Raw genomic sequence first — 14,991 nt, forward strand, 5'->3', positions numbered from 1 at the left:
AGTTTCTCCCGTAGATATTTTTTATTATTGTAAAGTTGCAAACATTGCCCAGCTGCGATATAACAGCACACACACACACACACACACACACACACACACACACACACACACACACACACACACACACACGAAACATAAAAAATATATAATTCAAATTGTGTTCTCGCACATTTTTGTCTGTGTTTATACCTGAGTACGCTTTCCCTCACCTGCTGTTCCCTCCATCACGCACACCAGACCCCCCCCCCTCTTCTCTCTCTCTCTCTCTCTCTCTCCAACTTCCACACCCTCTCAGTCTCTCCCCTCTCACCCCATCCTATCTTCTAATTTTCCTTTCTCAACTTCTCACCCTTATTTTCTGTCTCCCATTTCTCCTCCCTTTCCCCACATATTTCTCTCCCCACTTCCCCTCCTTCGCTCACCCTCATCCCTCTCATACTATTCTACCTTCCACATTTTCCTCCCTCACCCAATCTCCCTCATCCTCTTCCTCATCCCCCTCACACATCACAATCTCTCCTCACCACCCTTCAACTCTCCCCCCAATTTCCCTTATATCCCCCTCTCTCTCGAGCCTCTCCCCCCCCTCCGTAAAATCCCCTCTCCTCTCACTTCTCTTACCCCGTCCAATCCCCTCCCCTCTCTCCCCTCTTTCCCCTCTCACCTCTCTCACCTTTCACGCTGCTTTGTCTCACGGCGGAAGGAAGGTGCCAGGTTCAGACGTGCCCACATAAAGCGACCCCCGAGGAGAGAAACAGGCATAAAGACCCCGTTCACGCCTCATTTGTAAAGGCAGGGGGCGGGGGAGGGAGCAAGACGGTGGTACTGAATAAATCGTCTGGCAGTAAGGATAAATAAAACCGTCTATCGTCGGGAAGGGAACAAAAATCAGGAGTAGATACAATGAGTCGCTCGCGTGGAGAAAGAGGCGGCCCATTCATCCTCCAAAGGGTGGGGGGGAGTGGGAGGGAAGTGGTCTGCTGAGTAAAATCGTCTGGAGATGGGGAGATTTAAACAGCATAAGCATGTTTAGCTCCTCCACTACCTGTGATCTCCTCTACACACAAAATCGTCTGAAGGCAGCAAGACGAAAGCAATAGGAATGTTCTTAGTCGCTCCAATATCGCAGTTTCCCCAAAAGCTGAATAAAATCGTCTGGTGATAAATGGAAATATAATCGCCTAGCAGTGAGAAAACTGGTGTAAGCGTCTTTACTTCCTTTACACTAAGAGTAATTAAAGTATTCTACCAATAAAGGAAGCAGTAAAGCAAAAAGCGAGTTTCTTTTCTAACACAAAATATTCATACTGGGTTTGACGAAAAGGTGAGTTTATGCAAGTCGAACACACACACACTCACACACACACACACACACACACACACACACACACACACACACACACACACACACACACACACACACACACACAAAGCGGAAGAAATCGCTGTATCTCCTTTTGAACTTGAGAAAATATTTAAAGGGTCTGTGATGCACGGAGCGAGGTTATATAAGTTAAAAAAAAAGTTAACAAAAGCTTATGCAATTTAAATATCAATAAATTTTGTTGATGCGAAAGGAATCTGTATACATTCCTTTGAAGCTATGAAAATATTTGTACGGATGACAGAACAAATCATGGAAGAAAAAAAATCACACACACACACACACACACACACACACACACACACACACACACACACACACACACACACACACACGCACTATAACCTCCCGACACACACACCATTAAAGGTAACAAAAACGTAAACAATCTCTCCATTTCTCTTTGAACTCAGAAAAATATTGATACAAGGAGAGACCAAGGACGCATTATGCAAGAGGGAAAGTTTTTTTTTATGTTGAGAGGGAGGGGGTATTGTTTCTATCGGAGGTGAAAGATTTTAAGAGCAGGAAGTGAGAGGAAATTCTGGTCGCACCTTAGTCAGTAATCCATCAGTTTTCTTTCTTTCCCTTTCTTTCTTTCTTTCTTTAATGATTCTTTTACCTGTGAGACGAGGAGACAAGTGCTTAAAATTCAGAACACCGTGTCTTTCTTGGGTGTGCTTTGGGTCCATTTTTGTTTTTTAAAAGATTTCTCACTTACATCCTTCTTTGCTTTATTTTGCTTTGATTTTAGGCTAAAGGAGGAATGGGTAGATGTCAGGGAGAGGAATATATTAGAATACAGATTAGGGTGTCCTTGTCAGCGGTGAATGATTGAAAAGGCAGATGTGTTTCATACTGGATATTTTAGCTTAAGTCTTAGATCCTTTTTCTTAAATAGCTAAAGAAAAAAAAAGTTTCTTTAAGAATGGTGAAAGACGGAGGAGGTGGAAGTGAGTTTATCATCTCAGAAATGTCGAGTTAATGTGTCTTAGATGATGATGATAAAATATACTTTCCATCTTTTTCTTCTCCCTCTATTCCTCCTTCTGTTCTCTCTTCCCCCTCTCGTCATCCCCTCCTCCTCCTCCTCCTCCTCCTCCTCCCACTCTCTCCAGCTTTCATTTCCATCCTTCCTCATTACTCACTTTCTCTCGCTCACTCACTCACCCTGCTATCTCTCCTGCCAACCTTCTTCAATCTTATCTCCCTAATAACCTCACTCTCTCTTTCACCCATTCACTTCTCTCCCTCTCTTATCAAACTTCCTCGCTCCCCCTCTCGTCTTCTATCACCGTTCAGTCTTATTTTTTGTACCCCCTCCTCTCTCTCTCTCTCTCTCTCTCTCTCTCTCTCTCTCTCTCTCTCTCTCTCTCACTCTCTCTCGCCACTGCACTTAACTAATTTTCTCAAATTTCCTTTGTTCATTCTTGCACTCACGTCTCTCTCTCTCTCACACACACACACACACACACACACACACACACACACACACACACACACACACACACCATGTCCTCAAGGGCCAATAGTTATTTTTTCTCCCCTGGTAAGAGAGAGGAAATTACGAGGTTAATGAGGAGCCTTGCATCATTTTTAGTCCCTTTAAATAAAAAAAACTTTAGTCACTGAAATTCCCTTTAAAACAGAATAGTAAATACCTGAAGAAAAAAAAATAATGTTACCAGACACCTTGAGCTCTTTACTACCCCCTCTTTTTTAATCGGCTTTCCCCCCCCCTTAAAAAATCGAGGACGAAAGGGAAAAAAGGGGGAAGGGAGAAATAACAGTACCCAGACCCCTCTCTTTACTCTTGTCTCCCTCCAAGATTCAGGTGTAAATTTGAAGAATGACGTTATATATTTGAGCGTCTTCTGAACAATGTGAATTTGATAACATTCTCATTATTCTATCTTTTCTAACTTTACATGCATTTTCCTTTAGCTCGGGGAGAAGCATCAGGTTGTGCAGGAGTCACTATGAATGTTTCCAGCCTCGTCTCTCTAAAGCTTAAAAAGTTCGCTTAGTGGAAGGAAGAATAAAAAATAAAAATAAAAGTCATGAAGGGGTTTTACACAGGGAATGTACTCTTTGAACGTCATGATTTTTCTTTTTTTTCTTCACTGCAAGTCTTTCATAATTTTTTCTCTTTAATTAAAAAATAGGGAGAGTATTCAGGGACCTACAATATGTGTGTGTGTGTGTGTGTGTGTGTGTGTGTGTGTGTGTGTGTGTGTGTGTGTGTGTGTGTGTGTGTGTGTGTGTGTGAACAATGTATAATTTTCTAACCTTACCTAGGACAAAAAAAAAAAAAAATGCAACGTTCAGAGACCCACCATTTTTTTTCTCCCCTCCCTGAATATGCTTGATATTTGTTTTCACCAAAAAATGATTTATGTCATTTTGCTCGAGGACCAAACGCAAGGTCTCTCTCTCTCTCTCTCTCTCTCTCTCTCTCTCTCTCTCTCTCTCTCTCTCACCCAGCATCTCGCCTCCATAGGGTCATTCATCTCGTGACAGAGCCATTTCTCTCATTCTGTCCCTGTCTCCCTCCTCCTCTTCATCATCTCCCTATCTCTCTCTCGTTTCCTCACGCACCGACATACTACTCTCTCTCTCTCTCTCTCTCTCTCTCTCTCTCAAACTATCTATCATTTTCTATCCGTCTATCTTGCTTTTTTCTCCATGCTCTACCTTTCTCGCTTCTCCATGTCTCATACTCTCTCACTTTCCCCACCATTTCATTCATTTCCTACCTTTTTTCACCCCCCTTCTCTCTCCATCTCAATTTCCATATTTTTAATACAAAAAAAGAAAAAAGGAGCACCAAATGGTTCAGAGCCTGCTAAACTTATTCCTTTTAAAAAGCCAATTTCAAGTTTCGTTCAAAATGAGCTTCCTGCACACATTAAAAAGACTGGAGGTCATAGGCAGTGGGAAAAACAGACAAAGCTGCAACTTAACACGAATTTTCTTCCAGCTCTTAAGAGCTCTTTTCTTTCACACTTCTATCTCCCTACGCCTTCTTTAACACTCCATGCCTCTCTTTCCAGCCTCAAAACCTCACTAATAATCTTCATATTACACACATCTCAAGGATACGGCACAAGGATATCTAATTTCAGACAGTAGGACCTTTAGCTCTCCTCTTTAACTCCCATCTCCTTCTACTTCTCCAACGCCTCCGACAGCAGAAGTCTCACCTGTCTATCTATTCCTTCAGGTGTATCTTGAAAGCGACACAGGGATCTCTACCTTCTAACAGTATATCGTTTCTGTTTTTCTAACTCTTCTTATTCTCTCCCAAAACTCCCCCGTACATCTTCACCCCATCCACATCGTACCTTCCTTCACCTTTCCCTATCTTTCCACGTTTTCTTCAGCTGTCAAGGATGTGTGACAGAGACATCATTTCGTCTTGATAAATATTTCTCTTCTTCCTTCCCACTCAAGTTTCTATTCCTTCCTAACTTTCTTAACTCTTTCCACCCTTCTTTATCTCCCGTAATACATCAAAAATCTCACAACCTACCTTTACCTCTTCCCAAGGTATCACAAGTGTACCACAAGAATCTCCACCTGTTCTGTTTCTCCTACACCTCCGACTACCACATCTCTCCTACACCTACACCCTCCTCTATCCCTCCGTCTCTCTCACATCTCCTCGTCTCTCCAAAATCAAAACATCACCAACTTACCGTCTCTTCTTCTCCAGGACCGTCTCTTAACATAAAAGTTCCCCCTTCTTGCATTCCAAATTTATTCCAACCCAAACCCTCTCCATCCAAACCTCCTTGTCTCTCCACCAACACCAAATCTACTATTAAATACTGGCACATCGAAATCTCACCAACTTACCTTTACCTCTTCGCCAGGTGTCATGGGTGCGGCACAGGGACATCCACCTGCTCACAGTGGGTCGCTTCACCTACACCTCAGACGACCGCTTCGCCGCCCGCCACACTGCCGGGTCGGAGGACTGGCTTCTGCTCGTCCACTACCTGCAGGAGAGGGATGCAGGCATATACGAGTGTCAGATCTCCACTACACCTCCTATGAGCCACTTCGTACACCTCTCTGTTGTTGGTAGGTGTATAAATATGTGACTAAATATACTGTTTTGAGAGTCATATATCCACCACACCTATGGGCTGCTTCGTACACCTCCCCCCCCCCTCTCTCTCTCTCTCTCTTAATCTGAACAAACCAATGAAACGGAAACCAAAACTAACTAAAAAAGGTGATAAAAAATTAAACATGCAGAATCGTACCGCCATGCGGAAGTAATCATGTATTCGCGTCATGCACACCTTCCTGATTCATTTACTGCAGCTTCCGTCACACACCTGTTCTGTGACCTGTGTGGTATTTCCGGGTTGTAAAAGGGGCTGGCCTATAATCTGAGGTCAGGTCAAGAAAAATCGCTTAGTATTTCACCTTTTTTTCATTCTAATTTGCTGACTAATACCCTTCAGCTAAGAGTGGCTTGGTAATACTTCACTTCTTACTTCTATTTGTTGGCTAGAGAGGGAGAGAGAGTGTGTGTGTGTGTGTGTGTGTGTGTGTGTGTGTGTGTGTGTGTGTGTGTGTGTGTGTGTGTGTGTGTGTGTGTGTGTGTGTGTGTGTGTGTGTGTGTGTGTGTGTGTGTGTGTGTGTGTGTGTGTGTGTGTGTGTGTGTGTGTGTGTGTGTGTGTGTGTGTGTGCGTGAATATTCGACGTCCATACAACCCTGCCATTTTAGTTTCAATTATTTTTAGGATACCCCCTCCCCACTCTCTCTCTTTCTCTCTCTCTCTCTCTCTCTTCTTTTTTAGCCCCATTCCTTCACCAGTCCATCCCTCTGACCAAATTTACCTTTTTAATCCCGATATGAAAAAAAAGTTTCCATCAGGCTTTTTCCTCACACACCTGACTTTTACACCTGCTTTCCTACACCTGGCTTTGACACCTGACTTTTGGGCTCTGCTACATTTATTTATGGTGATCTATTATGAGATTTAAATGTATTTCCTGATCTCAGATTTGAGGGATTAAGAAATAGTTTATGTCTATCTATCTATCTATCTATAATGTTTTGAGTGAATCCAACATATTTTAGGAATTCTGATATTTTAGAACATTTGGGGAGCTTTGAAATATTGCAAAGATACAAAATTTTGACAGTTTTATTTATTTATTTTTTTTTACTTACTGTGACGGATATTGATGTACTACAAATGTGAGAAATTGATGTGTTTTCTGAGATCTGGAGAGCTGAGAGAGAGAGAGAGAGAGAGAGAGAGAGAGAGAGAGAGAGAGAGAGAGAGAGAGAGAGAGAGAGAGAGAGAGAGAGAGAGAGAGAGAGAGAAACTTCAGATTTTAGAGGGAATGGGTTTTGTTATAAATAGAGCTTCGTTTTAGGACATCTGAGAAATGTTAAGATTCTGAGAGGTTGGTTTCTTGAAGAGATATAGAAAGATAGAGAAATTTCTAAAGATAATATAGATTCTGGTGATATTAACGATGCAAGACTCTTCTATATCTTTTACATATTAGAAAAATTAGAGTTTTAGGCACCAGAAATTTTAATATTCTTAGACAACGAAACTAAAAAACAAGAGAGCCTAAGAAATTTTTAAAGATTCTGAATTCGTCTGAGATATTTTATAAGTTCTGAAGGATATATAATACCAAGAGATTTTTGAGATACTTCCCTCCTCTGGCATCTGTGACCTTTGACCTATTGCAAGTGGAATCCAGGAACGGTGAAAATCTGCTCTAGCTCTACCCCTGACATTCAGACAGAGAGTAGGAATGGAGGGATATACTGAGAGAGAGAGAGAGAGAGAGAGAGAGAGAGAGAGAGAGAGAGAGAGAGAGAGAGAGAGAGAGAGAGAAATGCTGGGATATACTGAGAGACTGTCAGCTTAGAGACTTTGCACTATACGAATTTGAGAGACTAAGCTTCTTGAGTTCGTGATAAATCTAAATTTTTACTTGGGGAGACAAAAATGCCCTTAACTGGAAACAGGAAGATGACAACAATGATTAAGAAAGTTGGTGAGGTAGATGGGCTTGGGTGACTTCGTGGCGTATATGCCTTCCACTGATTCCATGGCCTTTGCTTCTGAGAGCGTGTGTAACTCCCCTACCTTCCTTTCCCCTCGTACTTCCCTCTTCTATCCCTCCTACACCCCCTCCCCATTGCCCCACTGCCCCCCTCATTCCCTTCTCCTTCTTAGTACCATCTCTTTCCTCCATCCTCTCCCCTCCTCTTTCGCTCCTCTTCCCCCACCATGTCCCTCTCATTCCCCTCTCCCTTCTAGTGCCCCCTTTATCCTCTTCCCCTCCCATCTCCTCTCACTCCCCTCTCCCTTCTAGTGTCCCCTGTTACCCCCTTCCCCTCCTATCCCCTCTCTCTCCCCCTCTCCCTCTTCTTCCCCTTTTCCCCACCCTCTTGTGTTCCACCTCCGGCCTTTGGGATTACATTGCGTTGCGTCTGACCAATACTTTAACCAATATTTGTATCACCACTCTGACGTTTAACTTCTAACACTGGGGGGCATGGGGGGTTATTGCTTCTCTCTCTCTCTCTCTCTCTCTCTCTCGCTAATATTGTACACATAAACACGCACAAGGCCTCTCTCTCACAAAATTCTGATAAACATACACACCAATACAAACAATCTCTCTCGCTCTCTCTCGCTAATACTGTACACATAAACACGCACAAGGCCTCTCACTCACAAATTCTGATAAACATACACACCAATACAAACAATCTCTCTCGCTCTAACCCCCACCACATCACACACACACACACACACACACACACACACACACACACACATCAACCCCTCCCTCCGTTTTCCTTTCTTCTCATCCTCTCTATTTTTCTTCTCATTCCTCTTCATCCTCTCTATCTTTTCTCTTCTTTATTTCCTTCTTTCTCCTCCCCTCCAACTTCTTTTCCTTCTTCCTCATCCTTTCGACCTTTACATTCTTCTTCCCGCCCTTCCTCTCCATCTTCTAATTTTTCTCTGTTTCATCGTCATCCTCTCCCTCTTCTTATACTACTCCTTCCTCTTCACCCTCTCCATCTTTTTCTTCTTCTCTTTTCCCACTCATCCTCTCCATCTTCTTTTCCCTTCCCCTTCCTCATCCTCTCCATCTTTCTTCTTTCCTCTTGACATATGTTCTCCATCTTTTTTTTCTCCTTCTCCACAACCTCTTCATTTTCTTTTCTTTTTTTCTTATTCTTCTCTCACATGCATTTAATCTTCTTATTTTTTCTTCTTTTCCCTCATTCTCTCCATTTTTTCTTCTTCATCTTCTTCCTCATCCTATCTTAATTTTTCTTCTTTTCCCTCATTCTCGCCATCTTTTCTTCCTTTTCTTCTTCCTCATCCTATCTTAATTTTTCTTTTTCTCCCTCAATCTCTCTATCTTTTCTTCTCCTCCTCAGTCATCCTCTCCTTTTCTCTTCTTCTCCCTCATTCTCTCTATCTTTTCTTCTCGTCAGTAATCCTCTCACTTTTTCTTCTTCGCCCTCATCCTCTCCATCTTTTTGTCTTCACCACGGGTCGGGCTAAGAGATCCGCGGCTCTCTTCTTCACTCCAGCGATCCATCACACACAGGCTCACCCACTGTCATCATCCGTTTCTCTCTCACTCTCTCAATCAAGACCACCGCCTCACATTGTTAAGACTGGCTTCACCTCTTCGTCTGAGTGAAAGAAATATCATCATCATCATCATCATCATCATACCCACCTATGAATTTCATTCTCATACCTAAATATTGTTCACTGTACAGTAAGACAGAACTCTCTCTCTCTCTCTCTCTCTCTCTCTCTCTCTCTCTCTCCCCCTGGTCTAGTCTCAACTATCTATCTGCGTCCAGAATTCCATCCATCATCATCATCATCATCATCATCATCACCACTATTATCACCACCACCACCATGTTCCGTACCCTTACTCCTCCCCCTCCCAGACAAGAAGTAAAATTACATCCACACACTAAAATTATGTTTAGTGTTAAGTGGCTATAACTTTTAACCTCCTGTCTCCTTCCCTTCGCTTCCCCCCCCCCCCTCTCTCTCTCTAGCCACATACCTGACTGCCTCTCCATCTAATCACCTATCCTCCTGCCGTCTCTATTTCCCTTTTCCTCCTTAACCCTATCTTCATGATACACTTCTTCATTTCCTAATTCACCTATTCACACATCCTCGCCTCCCTCAAACCAAAACATTAATTACATCTCCCTCCCCCTCACCCACTCCCTGCCCCTTTCTCTTACTCCTACCCACTCCCTTCGCACGCTCTCCTCTCCCCTCACCCAACCTCTCCCTCTCATCCTCACTCACCTCCTACCTCTTCACCTTTTTCTCTTCCCCACTTCGTCCTCTCCCCCTCTTCACTACCGCCAACCACACTCTCACCATTTCACCACAACACCGAGTTAACCTCTTCATCTCCCACTGCCCCTCCTTCCTCCCCGTCCCCCTCCTCTCTTCCTCTCTCGCCCATAAACCACAAAAATGACTTCATCTCCCCACCTCACCTCCCCCATCTCCTCCCCCACCCCTCCCATCTCCTCCCTCACTGACTATAATTTACGCTCAGCCTCTCCCACACATTCCATCCCCTTAGCCTTTCCTCTCCCCCTCTCCTCTCACTCTCCCCCTGACCCCTCCACCCATCTTCCCCAACCTTTACTCTTCCTCCGTCTCCCTCCTTCCCTCCCCCTTCTCACAGAACACAACACTCCCCTAACCCCACCCACTGACTCCTCCCCAACAAACACAACCCATATCATCCCCATCAACCCCAATAAACATAACCTATTCCCCCACCTACCCCACCTTCAATTCTCCCCCCATCTCCCTCTCACAGACCGCAACACACCCAAACCTCACCCCAATCCCTTCCCCTACCACTACCTACTCCCACATCAACCCTCTTTCCTGTCTTCTCCTCTCTTTCCATTTCCCCCTCCAGCCACCCCCCCCTCCCCCTCACAGACCACAACACTCACCCAAACCTCACTCCTCTGACCTCTCTCCCCCACCCCAACCCCACCCCAACCCCCAGTAACCCCAATAAACTTTTAGTAGGAGAGCTCATGGGCGCAATTTAGTGGCACTTTAAGTTGTATACATATTTTCCGCCTCTTGAATTATGCCCCATGAAAGCACAGGACTGGGATCTCTCTCCCTTTATCATTTTTTTTTCATATCCTGGCTCTCTCTCTCTCTCTCTCTCTCTCTCTCTCTCGCTTTCTTTCATTCCGTCTCTCTCCTTCTTCGGGGCCCTGGTTTATACCCCATAAGCCAATGGTATAAACACGTTGATGGCCGAACTCCCATGACCCCCACCCCACATACACCCACTCACCCACCCCTGAGACGCACGCATTCATGCAAGCACACGCACGCACACACACACGCGCACACACACACACACACACACACACACACACACACACACACACACACACACACACACACACACAAACTATCTTCCGTGTTCTTTCCTGTCTATCTGTCTATCGAGGGCACACACACACACACACACACACACACACACACACACACACACACACACACACACACACGATACATATACCACAAAACCTCCCCTTTATTTACCACGTACAACAACAGATTTCAGGTTTCTGACACAAGTGCACATAAAAGAACAACACCCCCACTTCTTACTCTTCTCTCTCTCTCTCTCTCTCTCTCTCTCTCTTTCCCCTGCCTTTTTATCCCAATGTCTCATTCAGTGTGGCTGCGAAAAAAGGATGGGGTAACCTAATCTTGACTCATCTTTCCCATCCTACATCCTCCTTCAAACACTACCGTACTACCCTGACTCCCACCTCAATAGCAATCCTAAATCCCTATCCCTCCCCCTGACATCGGTAATCCTTCATCACATCCTACTCCATCCCCCAAAAAACACAAAATATTTTCCTAGTTGCTGACATAATCCTCCGTTCCGTAAATGCTTCCCAACCTTTTCCTCACGCCATCTTAATCCCTCACGCCAACCCACTATCCACAAAAACCTACAAAATTCAATATTATCCTAACCCTAACTAGACTGATTCACCCTAAAGCTCCATGTCTCTTCCTGCATCTTAAAACTGGGTATGGTAATCCCTCCTTCAATCCATCCTAGTCCATCCTATCGCAAACACTTACCAAACTTCCTCCGATTTTTTTCACTACACATCCGATTCTGGACATGGGCTAAAGAAACCAATTTAAAAGTTCGGTAATCCATCGCCCAGCCTACAGATTCCGGCCAAACACCATCCCATACCACTTCCTGGGCACTGATATCCATTGCCTGAGTAATATGCTAGGGATACACCAGCATCAGAGAGGTTAGGGTTAGGGTTACGAAGTGTTGGTGAGCACTAACCCAAAAGCCTCTTGACTCTACTTATCTTTCTGCCATTTTCTCCCCTCGTCCTCCTCCTTCCTTTGTTTACAGTTTCCTCTTCCACCTCCTCCGTTTTTTTATTTACTCTCTCTCTCTCTCTCTCTCTCTCTCTTCCTCCTTCGTCTGCCAGTCCTCCCCCAAACTATACAATTGTTCACTCACTTTGTCCTTACCATGTTTTGTCCCACCCAATTTCGTCCTTTCAAAATGCATGAAAGTGCACCTATTTTGTCCCAACCCCACTTAGTACCTTCCCAGTTTGTCTCAACCCGATTTTATCCATACCCCATTTTTCCCTCCCCCATTCCCGCAGCCCATTTTATCCATATCCCAGCTTGTCCTTCCCCATTGCATTCCAAGAGGGTTCGCATAAAAGAATCAATGGAGCAAGATCCAGTTTCTTTAAAGGCAAAGTAATGCACTAGTAGGAGCTTGGCTTGGCTTGGACTGGCTTGGCTTGGCTGTACTGGACCGGGATTAGTGGGGATAGTTACGTTATCTTAAGTTAGGATAGGTTAAGCTGGGTTTTGTCAGCAGGCTTAGTTGGGTTAGTATAAGATGGATTGGGTTGAATTAGTCTTGGCTAGGTTATGAATGATTTAAGGTAAGTTTGGTTAGGATCGATTTGTTTTGGTTAAGTTACGGTAATGTAGGGTAAGGTGGGGTAACGTGCAGTAAACCAGGAGGGGTCAGGTTAATGCACGCTAGGTTAGGCAGGGTTAAAACAGGGTAGCATTGATTCGATTTAAGTTATATTATTCAGTTTAAGTTATATTACGTGAGGCTATGTTGCTAAGTCAGTATTATACCCAGAATCTGACACACACACACACACACACACACACACACACACACACACACACACACACACACACACACACAAAAGGAAAAGCTAAACGTGGCATCAGAGGTCCGGCTGATTCAGGGCTGACTCAGGGTAAATGAAGTCAAGTCAGGTTAGATCAGGCTATTTAAAGTCAGGCCAGGTAATTCCCGCTAAATTAGGTTACTTTAGCTCAGGTGAATTCAAGGCAAGGTAGAGTAAGGCAGGCAATGTGTCAGTGCTTATCTAACGCCTCCTCAGGGCAGTCACAATGGCCCAGAAATTGGATTGTTACCCCCGGCCAAATTGTATCGCCTTTTACAACGCTCCTGGAAGCTGCTCCTCTCGCCTCGGGTCCTCTCAGCTATACTCCTATGATTCTCCTCCTCCTCTTCCTCCTCCTCCTTGTCTTCTTCTTTTGGGACAAGTTTTCCTTTCCTCCTTTCTCATTTTCTCTCTTTTTCTCATCCCTTTCCATTTCCTGCTGCTCTCTCTCTCTGGGCGATACTGTTATGATTCTCCTCCTCCTCGTTTTCTTCTTTTCTGAAGAGTTTTCCTTTCGTTTTCTCCTTTCGCCTTTTTCATTTCTCTGTTCTTCCCATTCCTTTCTATTTCCCGTTGTTCACTCGGCGATACTTTTACGATTTCCTCCTCTTTTTTTTCTTTCCCCCTTAACGGTTTCCCTTTCGTCTTTATTCTTCCATGTGATAGTTTTTGCCATTTTCGTCATATTTTCTCTCCAAGTCTTCTTTTCCTTATCTTTTACTCCTTTCTTTCTTGGTTTTCCTCTTCTTGTGGGAGTATTTCCTTCGTTTTCTTTTCATTTCTCATATCCTTGCAATTCTTTCCGATTCTGGTTTTCTGTTTTGCTTCGTCTCTTCCATTCTCAGATATTCTCTCCTTCCGATTTCCTTCCATTCTGAGCTGTCCTCGTACCTATACTTCTGCTTCTCTTCTTTTCGCACGATTTTTCCTTTTTCTTCGTATCTGGTCACCTCTGTCGCGATTATAAACTTTCGTTCATTGTTTTTCTCTTTTATTCTGTGTTTTGATTGTTACTCTGACTTCTTTAGGGGTGTGTGTTTTTCTTCCTTTTTTTCATCTTAGTCTTTCTTTTCATCCTCAATCGTCTTTCTTTTTCAGTGCTCTTTTGGTTCTACTCTTCTCTTGGGACGGGGTTTCCTTTAGTCTTTCTCTTGCAGTCTTTCCAAATTCTCGTCTCTTTTCTTTCGAGACCAATTCTTCTCCTTCTGATGTTTCGGGTCGTGTTTTCCTCTCCTTGTTTTTATTCTTAGTCGTTGTCTTGAGTGCGTTTAATTATTTCTTTTTATGTCTTTCTCCTCATGTGAATCTCTTCTTTCTTCTTGTACTGTCCTATTATTGCAATTCTCTTATGATTTCGTTCTTCTTTTGGTGTCATTTTTACGTCCTTCTTTCAATTCTTAATCGTATTTTCTTATCCTCTTCCATCTTCCCCTCTCCCACTCTTTCTACTTTTTTTTCCTTTTCCTTGACCATCCTCTTTCATCCACCTCCTTTTTCATTTTCTTTCTCATTCTCTTCTATCGTTTTCCTTACCACCTTGCCCTACACCCATCCTCCTCCTCTTCATTTCTTGTTTTCTTTCATCTTCCTCCTTACTTTCGTCTCTCTTCCCCCTTCCACTTCCTCTCTCTGTCTTATTTTCTCTCATCTTCTCTTCCCCTTGAACTCTTCCTCCTTCTCTTCCCTCCCCCTCCCCTTTCCCGCTTTCCATTACTATCTTATACTCTTCCCACCTTCCCTCCTCCTCGTTCCTCCCTCCATCCTATACTTCCTCCTTTCTTATCCTCCTCTATCTTCCCTCCTCCTCCTCCTCCTCCTTGTCCTTCTCCTCCTACTTCCCGTTATTGCGGTTCTTACGACAGTTTTTAATCTGCGCAATGTCCCCCCTAATGTCCTCCACTCCTCTCCTTCCCTTCCTTCGCACGACCGCTCGCAAAATAGCATCCCTCCCCCTCCCTCTCCCCAACCATTCCCCCTCCCTCCTGCCTCCTCTTTTCCTTCCCCCTCTCCCAACCTCTTCCTCCTCCCTCCCTCTCATTCCTCCTCCTCTCCTTCCTCGTCACTCCCCACCCCACCCCTACCCTTTCTTCCCTTAAACCTACTCCCCACTCCCCCAAGTCTCGCTATTGTTGTGTCCTTATCCCCAAGTGCGATACGGGTCTGAGTGAATGCGATTGGAGGAGATAAGAGATGAGATACGACGGTATTTAGGATATTACTTCTTACTTCATCTTGTTCCGCGTGTTATCGAGGATTGTCTTCTGTGGCCACCCTGATACTATTTTCTTCTCTGATGTATTAT

General features: G+C 44.1%; 1 protein-coding gene across 1 annotated transcript in view; it reads left to right on the top strand.

Annotated features, from left to right (window-relative positions):
- The window catches only part of LOC145404633 (limbic system-associated membrane protein-like), a 246,638-nt gene that overhangs the window by 171,053 nt on the left and 60,594 nt on the right, over window positions 1–14,991 (top strand). The window contains exon 3 of the mRNA XM_080276154.1: window positions 5,260–5,470. Coding sequence (XP_080132280.1) covers window positions 5,260–5,470 — 211 coding nt within the window. The remainder of the gene's footprint in view (window positions 1–5,259; window positions 5,471–14,991) is intronic.

The sequence above is a fragment of the Coenobita brevimanus genome, chromosome 64 (assembly GCF_032717465.1).
Source record: "Coenobita brevimanus isolate Jiangsu-jjx chromosome 64, ASM3271746v2, whole genome shotgun sequence".
Taxonomy (NCBI): domain Eukaryota; kingdom Metazoa; phylum Arthropoda; class Malacostraca; order Decapoda; family Coenobitidae; genus Coenobita; species Coenobita brevimanus.